An 18,915-nucleotide genomic window follows, 5' to 3' on the forward strand; every position below is an offset into this window, starting at 1 on the left:
AAAAAAAAAAGAAAAGAAATTATTTCTAAAAATTACAAACGAAGGACATGAAGTGGAGGGGGTGATATGGGGGTTTTTGAGAGTAGCTGAAGGAAGGAAAGAGAAGGTAGATATCACCAAATACATGGTGTGGGTGCATGGAATTTTCAAAGAATAAATAAAAAGAAAAAAGAAAACGTCGACTCCTTCTTAGCAGTTATTAAGAAGTAGTTCCTCAATGAGGGATGGCTAGGGCCTTGAGTCCCTCCCCTATATAGTGCAATAATGAATGATGTGGCTTAGTCCTGAGCATGTCCTGTGAAGACATGAGTTTCATGACTATGTCTCTAGGACGTAGCTCTGTAAATCACATCATTTTTTTTTCAAACACTCTCCTCATACTAATTACCTGATTAAGTGAACTGCATTGGAAACTATATGCAACACATTTGATACCTAATTAAAATGTTAGAAAACTAGCCTATATTTATTTTTAGCCTGGTCCATTAGAAAATGGGATGATTGAACAGTTTTGAAGGATTGCATTCTGAGATGCAAAAAAAAAAAATGCTTTAAAACCTGAATGTCTTGAAGTGCAAAGATTGTCACGCGATACTTACATTCACAGACAAGCCACGCAGTTATGCAAGTGCGTAGAATCTGTAAACTATACAGAATCTGTTAGAGGTAGCTTATGATCTTTTTATTATTTAAATTTTGGTTAGGCTCAAATTCCCAGACCTCACATGTGATGAGAAGCCTGAGCGTGAGACAGGTATTCTTCAAAAGGCACTCCTCTTTCTCATATTATCTCATTTAATCATATTATCTCATTTAATCATATTATCTCATTTAATCCTTATAGGAAACATGTAAAGTTCTTACAGTCTCCATCACTCACAGAAGCAATGAAGATATAAAATCATCTTATCTGCCAGAGATTCATTTGTGCCACTATAATAAAATACACCGGAGAAAAGCAAGTAAGAAAAAGGGGTTTATTTTGCCTTATAATGATAGCAATCCATAACTGTGGGGAATACAAGGTGACAGGAATTTGAAATAGCTAGTGAAGTCACATTCACAGGTAAGAACAGAAATGAATGCATGCATACCACCTACTCAGCGGGCTTTGTTTGATACATATCAGAGCTTAAGACCAAGGGCTGGTGCTGCCCACTTCCAGGCAATGTCTGTCAGTGAGGGCAGTCAAGATAATCCCAGTAGATACACCTTCAGGCCAACCCTCACTGACACTATTTTTGAGATGATTTCTCCTCATGTCAAATTGAAAATTAAAACTAGGTTATTAGGACTTCTAGCAAATACCCATAATCAAATGTGAGTAAATATTTACTACTGGTGGTGTGAAAGCTCCCAATCATAATCATGAAAGTCATCTATGTGTAGCAGGATACATGCTAAATAAAAGAAATATGGCTTTGCATACTAAGGATTATAACATTTTACAGTCATAATAATTCAAGTTACTAAAATTAAGAAATGGCTTTATTTTTTTCATCAGTTTGGGAGATAATTAGCTTAAACATTTTATTTTTGGTATAATATGCATAAGATAGTGTAGCATTAATATTTCATAACACAATTTCCTTTAATGTGTTTTTATATAATTTAATTTTTAAATGTGTCGTTTGTTCATCCCTTGAAATACATAGATAGATATAAAAGCGGATAATTCTCAGCAAGGGATTTCTATGGTTTGTTCTTAATTCAGTAGATAAAATGACTTACATATGAAATATTTATATTGTATATTTATTAGTTTAGTGTTTCATGTTTAAGTGAGTAAAGTAAGAAATTAAGAGATGGTAAAGTGACAGGTTGGGGGTGGGGTCACACCTGTCACTCCAGCACTCAGGAGAGAGACCATGAGTTGGAGGACTTCCTTGGATATATGGGAGTTCAAGACAATCTTGGGGGTACATAACAAGACTGTTTCAAAAGCACCAAAAATAGGGGGCTGTGGAGAAGACTCAGCCAGGAAACTGCTTGCTTTCAACTGGCAGAACCCAAACTGGATGCTCAGCACAGTTAAAAGATCCAGAAGCAGAAACTCTGGGGGGGAATGCCTTGGGCTTGGGGGCATCTAGTTTAGCTAGTGAGTTACACCTTCAGGTTCAGTGAGAACTCCTGCTTTTAAAACATAAGGTAGGGAGCAATAGAGAAAAATGTGGGACGTGGTTGTTGGACATACAGACACACAGATACCCAGACACATGCACACACACATTAAGAAAGACAAAGAATAGGAAACTTACATTCTGTCTCAAATCATAGCATAATCTTTATTCATCCAAAATTAGAATTCCTGATCAAATCATTTATAACTCTCACTGTAAATTACACGGTACAGTTTAAACATTGGTTAGAAGGAAGTAATATGTCCCCCATAGAGTTTGTGTATGGGGGGAATCACATGAGCTTACTCTTGTACTGTCTCTGCTTCTCAAACTTATGCTCTGAACCCCAGGCTGGCCGAGACTCCTGGTCACCGAGCTCCTGTGATTACAGACCTGGTTCAAACAAGCTTTACAGAATCCCTTCCAATGTGTTTTCAAGACTCTATGCGAAAAAGAGTAATTTTTTTTACTACATTATGACATATCTATACATGAGGAGAAGAAACATGAACTTTTTCTACAACTCAGTCTCTAGTGTACATTTCAAAATTTTAAGCAAGGATGTTAGACAAGGCTGCAATAAAAGCATTGAAAGACAACTTCCCTATCAAAATGTTTTCCCCTTAGTATTACCTAACAGTCAAAAGCAGAATAGCTATATTGACTTAGTCCTTTAAAACCTGCTCTACATCATCATAAGTTGACAATAAGTTAGTTATTAGGAGACCTGCATGTGCATTGTGAAAATTTACTCTGGTACTAAAAATGAATGCTTAAAGGAAAAATGCATGACCATTTTTATCATTGCTGTAAAAACAGTTGCTTTAAAAAGTACCGTTAAGTTCTATTTCGGAACTGGAGTTTGTTCTTTTACTTTATTTGAGCTTTGTGTGTGCCCACAGTTGTTTTTTTTTTGTTTTGTTTTGTTTTGTTTTGTTTTGTTTTGTTTTGTTTTGTTTTGTTGGCTTTAAGACAGCCAAGCACTCAGGAGGTAACTGTCCCGGTTGGCGTCAGCAGAAGGGCGCCACCTGGTGGAATGAGAAAAATTTCAAAACCCTGCCTTGCTAAACTCCTCACAAACCTTGGGAATCACCTCACTACCACAGAAGTGAGATAGAAACATTTTCTAAAGTTCCTAATGTACTTGTGATGATCTACCTGGTTTGTTTCATTGTTTCTAGATTATTTAGCCATATGTCTAGTTCATTTTTAAGGTTTCAAGAGGCAGCATTTACAAGGTGGCTGCTGATTTAAAGAGACATATATCTATTTACAGAGACATATATCTATTTACCATTCAAGTTATTGTACACACATGCACAAAGCAAAGTTTGCAATCATTCTGACTACCTATCATGAGAATATGTTGTTGTGATTGTATAGAAGTTAGGAGGTGGGACTTCCAATTTAAATGATCCAAGTTCAGTCACATCACCAATTCTGAAGACAAATTTGTTTATGAGGCTTAACTTTGTAAAAAGAGCATTCATACCATCACTTAAGTGGGAAATGGAGGCAACAAAAGTGACCTCAAAATACTGCTTTGAGAGTCTAATAGAAAACTGCATTTGATAAATGTTTCCTGCTCAACTCAAGAACATCAGAGCACACAGAGCAACTGCTTCAGAGGTGGTTGTTCTGGGATAACAATGAGCTATAATTGGCCACTCAAGATCTTTAGATCCGTCAATAAAAAGTGAGGAATTGATCATTGTAAGTGGGTGTGATTGTATCTGCCCCTGCCAGAGTATTTATTGTTGAATCTTTTATAAATGTAGAGTATTAGTAAAACAAAAACAGCTATTGTAAATGCAATCAGTCTTTAAAAAAAAAACAAATGAATCAATCGGTATTTTAAAAGGGTGATGACTAAAATGATAAATATATTGGCAATGACTCAAAATATTTTTTAAAAATGTGCACAACCCCTGCTGCTTTCTTAGGAGGCATTGCCTCTGGTCAGGGTGAATGTGACAGAGGACAGCAAATGACAAGAGGAAGCAGAGAAAAAGAGTCCTTTATAGGCTATGATAGTTACCAGATTCTATGACCCCCTAGCCACCACCATTCCCAAGAATGACTTTTCTTGTCCCATGCTAAATGCATGTACATCAGATTCCACAGGGCAAGGCATCTTTGAGGCTCATGAAAATCACTATTGCAGAAAGTGAAAGACCTTTTGGACAACATTCAAAAGTCTAAATCATTCAGAATCAATACACACTGAGTGAGTAGCTGGAATATGCCTCCTGTTTAATCACAGAAAAGAACTGCATGAAGGTACAAGTTAAGTTAAATTTATGAATTTTTATTTTGAAATATTCTGGCAGCCAGTACATTTATTCCAACGTATCTAGTATGGTATGAACGTTGTCTGATTATTTGAAATTCAAGGCATTGTGACTAAATCTGTTCAATTCTTTGTTTCAGACTGTAACTTAAGTATTCACAATGGCCATCCTTTTATATATTAGTCTTTGGACAAGGAGAGTGCTAGCTACAGGGATTCCCCAGGAATTTCTGAAAGTATCCTCTGATGCTAATGCAATAGTTATATCAGACTAACTTTGCATTTACAAAATCACCCTCTTCCAATACATGGACTGGATGCATGTTACTCACACTTTGAAATCATGTGCAAGCACAGAATCTCGTTAAAATATCCAATTAGAATTAGAATTCTGCAGATGACCACTCTCTGAATATCTGACATAGCCATTACAAATACTCATACAAGGGACATAAATGAATCCATGCTCGAACCTCTCTTACCATGTGAATTTTAAGTGTCATGTTAATCCTGACAAAGGGATTTGCCACGCATACCTACAGTGTGCCTCTGTATATCTGCCTTGCCTCTTGCAAACCTCCCCCACCCTTCCAGAAGCTGTCTGCAGCACCTCAAGTTACCAGCTGGTGTCACAGGTTAGTGAGCAAAAATTTCATGTGGAGACTCTGTCCTGGCTAATCATTCTTATCGGTTACATCCCTCCAGGAGCAGTCAAGAGTCCAAGCCTTGTGGATAAAATTTAAGGACTTCAGCCTAAAAATGGAAGATTATATCCATGTTCCTCTCCTGAAATATTTTTCAGTAAGTCTGCTAACCAGTCTCTACATGGTGATGTGGTGATGTGTGCTGATGGGGGAGTGGAACAGAGAAGAGGTATAAGAAGAGGGGACATTGTGGAATAATCTAATCTTTGCCTTTTTATTTAAGGGAGAAGAAACGGGTGGTTTAAGGCGGCAAACGCTTCATAAACTCTGCAATTTTTACCTCACTAAACAGACAGAGCAAGAGAGAGCTGTAAAACACTGAAATTTTCCACCTGTGTGAAACACATGAGCAGCGAGATGGGATGGGATAGGAGAGGAAGGAAAGAGACCACAAGCCAGGAGAGATGACCAAGACTGGAATATTAATAACAACATTCCTGGCATCCCTTCCTCTGCTTCAGCATCGCTAGGGCAATTTGGACAGCTCCCCCAAGGCTTCAGTGTTTAGAATACCAAGAGCTGAAGAGCTGGGGTCTACTTGCCTTGTATGGTCCCCCAGCCCAGTCACCGCACTTCTAACCATGAACTGAATGTCTATGCTTGAACCGCCTCTAGCAGCCTTCCACCACAGTGCGCTCTTTGGGCAAAGAGCTTGGCGCTCCACATCCTGCATCTCGCTGCGGGATCATCTAGCTCCATAGCGTTGCGCTGACCAAGAATGGCTCTCTTAATCCAGTTGTAATTGATGTAAATATGATCGCATCTCAGGCAGACTCTCTACAACCTCCATCCTCATCGAGAGAGCATCGCCTCACTCCTGACCCCTCCAACTTTAGAAAAAGCGTGACTCAACTCTCAAATCTCCCCCAAACCAGACCCAGGAAACAGACATTTCTCCATAACATTAGGGTACAGATTGTCTAAAGACCCAAACAACACCAACCCAAAAAGGGTGGCAGATATCAAAGGACATAAAGGGGACAGTAATAACCAATCAGCCAATACAGGGCACCTTAGTTCTGCAGAGGCGACACATCTAGACCCAACAAACCACCAAAGCCAGACCTTCCTTGCCACTCAGAATGATAAACGCCTTTTATTCCCTCATGCTCAGTTCCACCCGGCAGACTAGAGAAGCCAAGTCCTCTTTTTCCACCCTGCTTTTCCATCATGATCCTCTCAAAAGAAAACAGAAGGGAAACTCTGACAGCTTAAAGGTCGTTTGCCTACTTCAGTATCTCCAGCCAGCGCGCGTCCGAGCCACAGTGAGACAAGGCTGGACCTGTACAAGAGCCAGTCTCCAGGACCGCTCTAGATCCATTCCAAATGCGTTCAGCAGAAGTCAAGACACCCCACGGCAGAACAGATCACCCCTCCCTCCCACGGCAGCCTCTCCGCCGTGGCACATCTACAGCCTTTACCTCTCTGCCCGCTTCCCCGCGGCTCTCCACCTTGAGCATCCCGACGCCCGGCCCCAGAGCGCACTAGGCTGCTCTAAGTTCCTGCTGGGTCCATAGATGAGACAAGAGAGCCTGGGAGTGGGGCGGAGGGAAGATGAAGAGAGGCAAACGTGGGAGCGGATCTTGAGGGACTAGTGTGTTTGTGTGTGTGTGTGTGTGTGTGTGTGTGTGTGTGGACTGATTGGAGCCACCCCTCCCGGGAGGGATAGTCCCTAGAGGCCAACTCTCACCTGGTCGGCTGGCTGCGACTGGGTTGCCCTGGCCCCGGGGGTGGGTTGCTGCTCCTGCTTCATGGCTGTCATCCCCTTGCCGCCCGCGTCGGAGCTCACACTTCCTCGCGGGCACTTCACACTCGGGGACCGTCACTTGGCAAGCGATCGCATGTCACAGACGCCCCGTCGCTCTCGGAATTGGCGGAAGAGAAGAGCGGCAGCGGCAGCGGTGGGGTTGGGGGGGGGAGGGGAGCGCCAGGGAGGGGACGGAGAGCGGCAGCAGAGGCAAGTAGTCTCCCTCTTTTGCAGGATCCCTCTTTTCCACTACCGCAGATCCTCGGACTCCCCACTGTCCCCGCCCCCCCACCACCACCCGAAAATGCAGACACCAGATGCGACCAAGTGGCAAGTTAGTGGAGCGGCGGGCGGCTGGCTGCCAGCACCTGATCGCGCCGGAGCGGTGGCTTGCAACGCCGGAGGAGCCAGGCTTTCATTCTACCGCAGTCCGCCACCCGCGCACCCGCACCGCCGCCGGCCCTCGGGGCTCCCCGCACGGTGCTCAGCGCGCCAGGTGCAGCAGCAGCAGTAGCAGTAGCAGCAGCAGCAGCAGCAGCCAGGCTTTGCGCTCCAGCATCTCCCGAGCAACCGTAAAGTGCGCGGGAGACAGCCCCGTACGCGCTCCCCACTCGTGTAGCCCAGGCCGCCGGGCTCTGCGGGCTCCCCCCCCCAGCCCCCCGCCCACCCCCCGTGGGCTCTGGATAAAACCCGGAGAAGCGGAGTGTGAGCCAGTGCAAAAACCCTTGGTGGCTCCAGATCGGCCACTAGGCATGCTCCAGCACTTCGAGAAAGCAGGGGTAGCAGGGGAGGGGGTGCGAGGGGGATCCCCGCCTGGAGCCCCACTGGGCGTGTGCAACACCTGTCTGCACCGGAGACATTTGTCCCACATGGTGACCTGAGGGTGTGCACCTACTGACTTAAGGCAATAGAAAGGCTTTAACCTCCAGCTTGGATTCCCCTGATGGCTGAAAGCACTGGAATCCCTAAAGGTTTGTGTAAAAAAAAAAAAAAAAAAAAAAAAAAAAAAAAAAAAAAAAAAAAAAAAAAAAAAAAAAAAAAGGCATTAACCACACATGGTTCTTCTTTCCACATCCTTTAAAAAAAATTTTTTTTAAGTTCTTCCTCGCCATTCAAGTCATTCCCATCCGAGTATGTTTCCCAGAGCATTTGTCCAAACAGGAGATAAGGGGAGGGGGAGCAAGGGCCAGATTAAGGCTCTGATCCTCTCCACTCACCTTCCACCTGTATGCAAGAGCTTATACTACAGCATGGAACCTGGGACCTGGAGCCTTAGTATAAATCAGAAAGTCAGCCTAGTTTAGAAGTGGAGCACTGTGGGCTATAATTATCAAAGGTCACTAATTTCACCCGCAAGTACCTGCAGGTGGCTCTGTCCGAGGTGCGCAGAGGAATATATTTTGGTAAATGGAACACAAGCACTGTCCTAGTCTGATTTCTGGGTCCATAGAGGATTGTTCATCAGTGAAAGATGAGAGGGAGACAAATATTCCAGCATAGGTTTTCTCCCCCAGCCGAGTTGGTCCTGGGGCTTGAACTCTGGTGATCCATACCTAGGGAATATCTTTACCTGCAGAGCCAGCTGGTGCTTGAATAAATTCAGTAGTTGGGTAGAAGAGAACAGAGACATTGGTGTTGGGGAGCTGTGTGGGGGTGTGGTTAGTTAAGTGCTGTCTCCTTTCCTGTCCCAGTTACTCTGTCTATGAAGTCGCCACTTGTCAACTGTCTACCTTTGCTAATTGTGTTACTACAAAACTTATGTTTACCCACAACGGCCATAAAAGCAAATCTGGGTGAAAGGAAACCTTTACTTTTCAAACATCTGTGATCCCTGGCTTCTTGTGAATGTTCTATTTGTTCTGTTTGAGTAGAAATAACGTTTTGATGGGAATAATTTTACTTGTTGTAAAAGTATAAAGCATGTATAAAAATGAAATACAAGTAAAATAGCTAGCCCATAAATCTAGCAACCCAGATTTCCTCCTTCTATGTCATTTGAGTGGCTGGGGAGACAGCATGCATTATTCAGAAAATGCGTCCATCTTTCCATTTTGCTCATCGTTTCCTTATTGGAGTGTACGAGTCCTCTCGAGCGATTCCATTTTGGACAATTTGCTCGACGTGAGGGAACTTACTTTATGACAGATTTCTTTCACATGGAGAAAGTATGAGGCCGGAATAGTGGCTTCCATTTGGGATAACTTATTGGATTGAATTCAGTGACTGAACTTGCATTCACTTTTAGTATTCAGTATAAAATTTACTTTTCTTACAAATCAAGACATAAATTGCTACGTGCTTCACTAACTCTGGTGCCTGGAAGAGAATCGTACTTTTAAGAAGAGGTTCTTTCAGTCTTTGCCTTTTGTCATGGATACCTATAGTTTAAACTTTGGAATCTTAATCACATGTAAATTGATTTCCCCAAATAAAATAAAATATTCTCTCTCTCTCTCTCTCTCTCTCTCTCCTCAGAAATGTGAGTAAATGAGACATTGGAACTACAATCTTAGCTTTTCTAGTTCTAACTTGGTTTCTTACTGAAAGGAAACATTTCTTTCTAAGAAATGTTTGCAGTTCTGTTTAGTATGGTCTCTGATTACAGCATTATTTAAGACAAAGGCAGAAATACTAATTCATAATCTAATATTCATATAACAATCACTGCTTGTGTTTGTAGTACCCACCTAGGCTTAGGCAGGCTAGCAGTTGCTAGCATCATTGTGGAGCTAAGAGCCAAGGGAAGCCAATGGTAACCTCCCTCTGCATCCATATCTGGTTAAATTAAAATTTCCACACTAGATCACTACTAAGATTCCTGCTAGCTCTAAATCTGCATAATTTTACATGTTTAGTTTTGTAAATCAGAAAAGTATGTTCTGAATGATAAGTTATTTACTTACATTTACAATGTAGTGAGGGGAAATTAGATTATGAATATATACAGATATATATATATATATATATATATAGTAATTAATTAATTAGTAACAAAAAGAGGTCATGAACTTTTAATGAGGTAGGCACAAGAGCAATTGGAAGGAGAAAGGAGAAGTGGCAGTGATTTATGTGTGGTACTCATGTATGATGTTAGCAAAATAATAAAAATTAAATTAAAAAAAAATTAGGTAGTTCACAAAAGAGACTTACCTATACATTTTCCAGTAGTTTCTTATTACACTCAATTGCGTAGTAATTATATTGTTTTATTAGTATCTTTAGGATTCATAAATGTAAAATTAACATTTAATTGACATAGCTGTGCTGAAAATAAAAAGCTTCATAATGAGGTTAGGGAAATGACTCCTTAACTAGCATTTCCTGCCCAAGCTCAGGGACCTGAGATCAGATCCTAAGCCCTCACACTGAAAATCCCTGGTTGGATTCCATGCCTGGAGTCCCAGAACTAGGGGGATCCCTGTGGTTTGCTCACAAGCTAGTCCTGCTGAATCAGCAAGTTGAAAGTTCAGAGAAAAATCATGTGTCAAACAGTAAGATAGAGAGTAACAGAAGAAGACACCAGATATGGAGCTCTGGGCTCCTCACATATGTGCATGGATGTTCCTGGGCACCACACATACATGTACACACACACACACACACACACACACACACACACAGGAACCCATGGGTACACATGTATCATACTTACAACATAACTCGAATAAGGTAAAATATAACGAGTTTTTTGAGTGTCTCTGAGAACATTTTCTTACTTTGTTTCTTGGAGGAACTAAAGCAGCACGGGCATTGTAACACTGGTGAGTAGGTAATAAGGGTTGTTTCCTGTTCCAGTGATGGGAAATCATGCTCTTACAACTTAGAAACACCTGATAAGGCCACCTGCAAAATACTCCTTTTAAAGGTTATACATGGGTTCTGATAGATAGCTGACCACTTCATTCAGAATTATTTACTAAATTTAAGTCCACTGTTGCACTGTGAAAACTGAAGGGCTTCAGGTTCCCATGACAAAACAGTGTACACAGCTGTCTTCTCCATGGACTCACTGGGGTTCCTAGAGACATTCTCCCCCCCAACCACTGTACATACAGAAATGCAGACATTTCCCCTTAGAATATGAAGTTGAATCATTGAGGACAGGTTACAAAAGTAGATAATGAGGGAATTGGCTCAAGATATTATTAAAATAATTCAGCATCAGTGGCAAAGATAGACTGTTCCAGAAATAGGCATGTTCTATCTGTTCTAATCTTCCATTTCAAAACATAGGCACAGGGATAAAGAAGCAAAATTTACTCTCTACCAGCAAGCAAGTAATAAATAAGACCCAGTTAAACTCTGATATGTCAGAGGAAGACAAAAATGCCTTGAGATTTTACAGAGCACAGTAGAGACAAACTCTTCAAATTCAGATAAACTAGATAAAACTAATGTGACCCTGAAAACAGCTACTTGCATAGCTACCCCCTCGCTCTTCTCTCTTTTTCCATAAGTAAATCTGCTTTGTCACAAACAACCTGCCTTCAGAGGGCTTTCCCCAGCAGGTGCTGGTTCCCCATTGAGTGTCTGTAATGAGCAGGATACCAGAGAGACAGTTTGTAAGCCAGGCTTCAGAGACCTGGCAGGAAATGGGTCCAATTAGCTCTTTGCACATGAAGATGCAACTTTAGTTCATACCATTTGCTATCATTTGGTTTCGATTTATAAATTACTTCTCCTCACCTCTATAGGCTTCTCAAATTCCCCCACAGTGCTAAAGAGTCCCTCATGTCCTTGGGCAGAAAACCAGTACAGTGAGCATCATTCAGAAATAAGCTGCATATTTCTGAAGGTCTCAGCTGGTAAACTATAACAGATGCTTGTTTTAAAGAAAAAAGAAAAAGAAAGAAAAAAAAATGGACAGGAAGAAAGAGGCATTACCTATTCAAGTGCTATCCATGAAGGCAACTCTGCCTGTTCTGAGCCTTTTTTTTACTGTTAACTAAACTTTCTGTCACTCTCTGTCTGCGACAGGAAGACTCTCCTGTTATAAAAATTCATAGCCCAATTATGATCTCTGGTGGAAGGAGACAGAGTTGCAGCATCCTCAGAGTCATTCCTGTTGCTCACCAGAGACCCGGGGATATTGACAAACAGCTCATTCATACTGAGTTGCAGTCTGAAAGAGTCTCTCTGCTTGTTATATTTACACACCTCACGTCTTCCTTTCACCTCACAGCCTTCGGTGACATATATAAGACCATCAAGGCAATAAAACAATGCAGGTGATTTTTCCTGGGGATGGTTTTTCTATGTGGAGCTGAGCTGTGGCTATGAAATGACTTGCTAATATAAGATATTTTTTCACCCATAATGTTTTACCTACTACAAGCTCAGCTCAGTGTGTGATTGTGTGTGTGTGTATGCATGTGTGTGTGCGTGCACGTGTGCGCATGCACTTGTGCACCCACAAACACATGTGTGCATAACTTATATGGGTATACGCATAAGCATGTTCATAAATATGTGGGTATATGCATAAGCATGTTCATAAATATGTGGGTAGACATGTTGGTGCAAGCACAATTGTGTGCATGTTATGTAGAAACCAGAATTGATATTGAATGTCTTCATAGTTACTCTTCTCTTTATATATTAAGGCAGGGTCCCTTGTTGAACCTGGCTGTATAGCTTGTCTGGGGATCTCCCAAGTTTATCCTCAGTGTTCTAGGATTGTAGATAGGCTATTACATGTCTGGCTTTTAAGTGCATTCTCTGGATGCTAGCTGTGGTCCTCAAGGGCTTTAGATCTGCTGAGACATCTTGCCAGCCCATATTTTTTGTTTTTAAAAAACAGACATGTAGTAGGTATGTGGGGGTGAGGGAAGTGTATAGGTGCTCACTTAACCATGACATTTGTGTGAAGGAAAGAGAGCAAGTTACGAGACTGGACTGGAATCAAACTCAGGTTATTAGGTTTCGCAGTAAGTGCCTTTATCCACTGAGCCACCTCACTAGCACCAATAAAAGAATATCATTCAATCAATTGGTTATTGGCACAGGAACAAAAGACCTTTTCATTCCTTTCTGCAGATATTAGTGGTAATTTTTATTTCTCATTTTTGTATCTGTTTGAAGACAAGTTTTCTGTGTACACATGGCAGAAAGGCTGTTAAACATGGAAGAGTGATAAGTGACACCAGGGGGATATTTGTCCTTTTCAGATAACAAATTTTCCTTTGATGGATTCTTTTTTGGAACCTGGTATTTCTCATTTCCCTAAACTAGACTAGATTTTCTAGTGATTCAAATTTGTCTTTTGTTTGTCCTTGAGAACTACATACACGCTGTTTCTTACAGTCAGACATTGTGATCTGTTATAATTTATATAATTCACAAGACACAATGGAATACATTCCCTATGCATGACGGTTTGTGTTTATTGTCAAGTGGACAGAATCTAGAATGTCCTTAGAGGTGGCTTTCTATGTATACCTGTATGGGATTGCTTTCATTAAGTAATCAAGCAGGGGAGACCCATTTTAAATGTGAGTGGCACTGTTCACAGAGCTGGGATCCTGAACTGAATAGAAAAGGAGAAAGTAAGTCCAGGAGCTGTGTTTATCTTTCTGTTTCTTTACTGTTAACAGTTGCTTCAAGTCTCTTCCAATACACACTTCCCCACTATGGTGGATGGCACCTGGAACTTTATGCTAGCACAGACCCTTTCTCACCTGTGTAGCTTTGCCAGAGCATTTTACCACAGCAACAGGGACAGAAACTCAGAGATCACCGAGGGGAATCTACCAGTTGAGAGAACTCTATATATGATCTTGGTTCTATGTTTGTCAGTAAGACGATTTCTATTTTCTGGTATATTTACCATGCTCAGTTTATTACTAAAGATTTATGACTGGATTCACACAAGATGAATGTTCCTTCAGAAACCAAGAGGAAGACTACAAAGGAAATTTGTGACCAAGCCCACAGGGTTTTGTGAAAGTATTTCACCAGACCAAGTTATTTGTTTAGACTGAGCAAATTGTGACATGAGGACATCCTCATGTATTATAATCAAGCTCATTAAAATTCATGTCTCATTTCTGTCATGTTTAATTTTACTCAATCTATGACTCTCACTTAGTGGCTTGCTGTTGATATAGATTTCTCCTTATATTCATCTCCATCTTTCTATGTATTCATCATCTCCCTGTCTGTCTATCTATCTATCTATCTGTCATATATCTATCTACCACCATCTATCTATCACATTTTGTTCTCTCTATAACATCTATGTATCATTCATCTCTCTACCCACTCATCTGTATATCTATCTGCACACCATCTATTTATTTTTTATTAATTATCTATGTATTTCTAACATTTATTCATCTGTTTTTCTTTCTAAAATTGTCTACCATCTGTTCCTGTATATTTATTTTTCTATGTATTCATCTATAATTTACCTATTCATCTAATCACTTCTAAGTATCATCTATTTGCCTATTATCAATCATTTATCTACCTATCTTTGTTCACGCTTAACTATCACCCACCTGTCTGTATCAATTTCTTTTTTTAACTTATTTTATTAGATATTTTCTTCATTTACATTTCAAATGCTATCCCAATGTCCCCTATACCCTCTCCCCACCTTGCTCCCCTGCCCACCCACTCCCACTTCTTGGCCCTGGCGTTCCCCTGTATGGAGCATATAAAGTTTGCAAGACCAAGGGGCATCTCTTCCCAATGATGGCTGACTAGGCCATCTTCTGCTATATATGCAGCTAGAGACCCGAGCCCTGGCGGCACTGATTAGTTCATATTGTTGTTTCACCTATAGGGTTGCAGACCCCTTCAGTTCCTTGGGTAATTTCTCTAGCTCCTCCATTGGGGTCTCTGTGTTCTACCCTATAGATGACTGTGGGCATCCACTTCTATATTTGCCAGGCATTGACATAACGTCACAGAGATATCTATATCAGTGTCCTTTCAGCAAGATCTTGCTGGCATATGCAATAGTGTCTGCGTTTGGTGGCTGATTATGGGATGGACCCCTGGGTGGAAAAATCTTGAAATCTTGTTTTAACTTTGTTTTGTTTTGTTTTGTTTTGTTTTGTTTTGTTTTGTTTTCTGAGACAGGGTTTCTCTGTATAGCCCTGGCTGTCCTGAAACTCACTTTGTAGACTAGGCTGGCCTCGAACTNAGAAATCCGCCTGCCTCTGCCTCTGCCTCCCAAGTGCTGGGATTAAAGACGTGTGCCACCACGCCCGGCTCTCAATTTCTTATAATAGGGAAATATTTTACATTACTAATTTCCTAGATAAATCTGTACATCTAAATATCTACTAATGTCATATTCTCTTATTCCAGTCAAGAAAAAAAAGAAAGAAAAGAGAGAAAAAAAAAACTTAGAATGGAAGGGTTAAAGGTAAAAGGGGAGCCCAAGTATATATATTCTGAAGTTGGTAGAATGTTTTGTTTTGTTTTGTTTTGTTTTTCAAAACAGGATTTCTCTGTGTAGCTCTGGCTGTCTTGGAACTCACTCTGTAGACCAGGCTGTCCTCAAACTCAGAAATCTGCCTGCCTCTGCCCCCCAAATGCTGGGATTAAAGGTGTGTGCCACCACACCCAGCTACTGTAGGATGTCTTAATATTAACATTTTTATTAATGCCATTATAAAGATCTCAAAAACATAATAACTCTATTGGTTAGTTCCAAAACATTGTTTCTGACATTGACTATATGATATAGATCTGCATAAGTTTACATTTTCAATTTTCAGTCCTGTTTCTAACCTTCTCATTCCCCTGCAGGCAATTTGTAGTTGACAGTCCCAATTAATTTCAAAGCTTAGCATTTCTTGTAATACTTTATCATTTGTTATATATAACAACTTGACAATAAGAGGAGGAGGTGGAGAGAATCTATAACAAATAATACAATTCATGAAAATCAGCCATTAGAGAAAGACTCTTCAATTGACTCTTCAGTGACTTACAGGATTAGGGCGTTTCACCTTTACTGATAAAACATGGAGAACTTCCTAAGGCAAATGAACAGTCCTCTTTGGTGGTTTTCTCCCTTACACATGGAGAAGCAGAATAAGCAATTTTCCATCTCCCCAAATCATGATGAACACTCATCCATAAATTCACTCAAGTGCACTATTACTTTCTTTACTAACTATTCCTATAGTACATAGTTTAGTGTGTACCTCATACATTTATTCTTTTTTTTTCAAATTTTTATTAGATATTTTCTTCATTTACAATTCAAATGCTATCCCAAAACTCCCTTCTACCCTCCCCTTACCCTGCTCTCCAACCCACCCACTCCCACTTCCTGGCCCTGATATTCCCCTGTATTGGGGAATATATATTCTTTGCAAGACCAAGGGCCTCTCCTCACAATGATGACTGATTAGGCCATCATCTTCTGCTACATATGCAGCTAGAGACTCGAGCTCAGGGGATACTGGTTAGTTCATATTGTTGTTGCACCTACAGGGTTGCAGTCCCCTACAGCTCCTTGGGTACTTTCTCTAGCTCCTCCACTGGGGGTCGTGTGTTCCATCCAATAGATGACTGTGAGCATCCACTTCTGTATTTGCCAGGCACTGGCATAGCCTCACAAGAGTTAGCTATATCAGGGTCCTGTTGGCAAAATCTTGCTGGCATATGCAATTGTGTCTGCAGGTGATCATACCTTCATTCTTGATAAACTTATTCAACACCATAATTAAGGTAAATAGAATCTCATCATATGTAGTAAATTATAGTTATTAGAGAAAAGCAGATTTCTCATGGGTACTAGGTTAAAGTTTTATGGTGGGTATTTTGTTTCTTGTTTGATTTTAGAATGCAGTATGAGGAAAGAGCCTAATTATCTTTCCTGATAAATAGAGGGAGATATTTAAAAAAATGTTCTTGAGAGATAGTCTTTTACCCACTATCTCAATATTAAATCCTGTCTGGTTCTATGAAATTTTATGTTTTAGTTTTGTATGCTACTGAAAAGTCACAGCGAGAGTATGGGATAGTCACTTTATTTTTCAACTTAATACAAGGTAGACTCAAAGTGGAAGGTAGTCTCAAGTAGGATTGTCTATATTAGGTTGGTCCCTGAAGGAGGAAGTTTTCTTAACTGGATAAAGACATGTCCCACTGTGGGCTGGACTGCATTTGACCATAAAAAAGGAGCTGTCACTTGACCCGACAGTTTCAAAACATTCAGAGAAAACCCCAAACACTCAACACTGAATATCCAATAAAGCAAAGTATCTTTTTATGCATTAAAATACTAAGACAGAAGGTACTATGGAAGTCTATTTTCTGTTCATCTTTGGCATTCCAGTATTCCATGTTCTTCAGAATATTGTCCTCCCCAAATATTTTAATGAATATCTGTCCAGTAAATGTTTGAGAGGGGAAGTCACACCTATCTTTGGAAGAAAAGACTGGGTTCCTGTGGTGCAAATCTTTCTCTGTACAGGACTCATTTTGTGAGAAGTTATCTTCCTGGGCAGAGCTTTGCTTCCATGGAACTTGGCAGGAAGGAAAACCAATGCAAATATGATAATTAATGCCTTTCCTATTTGATCTACCATGAAGAACAGTGGTCTTTGTTTCAGATTCAAAAATCTCAAGTTTGTTTAATGCCAATGTTCACAAAATGGGCAAGGTTGCAAGCAATATCGATCTGCATATCAAGTTCAGTGTAGTATAATATTTAGATTGCTATATTTTCAGGAATGCCATGGGATCCAAATAAGTATACTGACTTGGCTATTCCTCTCCTTACACTAAATGACACTTCATTGTACAGGTGCATGTATGTGTGTACATGTGCTTGTATGTGTATGGGGGAGCGGTTTGGAGGTTAGAGGACAACTTAGAGTATCATTCCTTGCAATCCATCTACATTATTTACTTTATGGAACTATTGGATTTGCCTGCGTATGCCTTAGCAACTCTGGAACTTCATATACGCACAAACAGGCTTACCTTTGTTATATCATCCTGGAACTCTGACCCAGACCTTCATGCTTACAACCATACGGCCTGAGCCTTCTCCCGAAACCAGACCCAACAAAAGTTTAACATTGCACTTCTAGGACTTCTTTAAAATCTCAACTCGATCCATACTAAGGAAATTAGTATGAGTGGAATCAGAATTGAACAGAAAGTAACAGATAATAAAAGCAGGACACAGGAGAACTCTGGTTGGCAACTTCTTCCAATGACTATATTTGAACAATAGAATGTTCATGTAGTTTCTAGGCGTAGTGTTTCTTCGTAGCCCGGTTCCAAGTACATTTTAAACTACAGGGAACAAAATGCATGAAAATGCAAAACTTCCCCAAGTGCAAACCTTGACTTTGCCATGTAGCAGAGAATCTTAATGGTTATGGAGAATGCAGGGTAGAGTTTGTTTTTTCTTTCAAACATTTAACAAAGTGAAAGTGTGTGTGTGTGTGTGTGTGTGTGTGTGTGTGTTTGTGGTATTTGCATATGTGCATGTGGGTGTGAGTGTTACTGTGTATGGAGACAAGAAGTGGACACCAGGTGTCTTCCTCAATCATTTTCCTTCCTACTTTTGTGACACTGAGACCTGCAGTGCCCCTATGTTGCTAGATTTTGACCAGAGAGCTTCAGGGGTCTTCCTGTCTTTACTTCCCCATTGCCAGGTTTATAAACTCAACAACTCTGTGCTTGGATTTTATGTGGGTGCTGAGTAGGTATCTAACCCATGTCTACATCTGTTTGGCAAATAAAGCAAAAAGTGATCTGGAAAGTGAAAGGGTAAGCCATTGGAGATATACTATTTTAGTATATAAAATGGGCTCTATTGGCATTTGGGAAGAGCTTTTATTTATATAGAAATTCAAGGAAACATAACATCGTCAAGGTCAAATGCCATGTAAAATTGGCCTTAAAAAACAAATAAGAGGAAGACTGGTGAGCCAGGTGAGTAGGTAAAGGAACTTGGCCTGGGTTCAATTCCCAGGTTCAATATAAAGGAGATAGTTGACTTTTCCGAGAGCTCCTCTAAACTTCATACTCATTATAGCAAACAAGCATGCACGTACACACATACTCTCTCTCTCT

The 18,915-nt window shown here is 40.5% G+C and overlaps 1 protein-coding gene across 3 annotated transcripts in view; it reads right to left on the reverse strand.

Moving 5' to 3' along the window:
* Dpp10 (dipeptidyl peptidase like 10) overlaps window positions 1-18,915 on the reverse strand; it is a 1,452,235-nt gene that overhangs the window by 655,111 nt on the left and 778,209 nt on the right. The window contains exon 1 of one of the 3 annotated variants that reach the window (XM_021198714.2): window positions 6,805-7,473. The exons of 1 other annotated variant lie outside the window; for it this stretch is intronic. In XM_021198714.2, coding sequence (XP_021054373.1) covers window positions 6,805-6,876 — 72 coding nt within the window. In that variant the 5' untranslated portion in view covers window positions 6,877-7,473. One more of the 3 variants, XM_029538361.1, reaches the window with a different exon arrangement.

Source organism: Mus pahari, chromosome 5 (genome assembly GCF_900095145.1).
Source record: "Mus pahari chromosome 5, PAHARI_EIJ_v1.1, whole genome shotgun sequence".
Taxonomy (NCBI): Eukaryota; Metazoa; Chordata; class Mammalia; order Rodentia; family Muridae; genus Mus; species Mus pahari.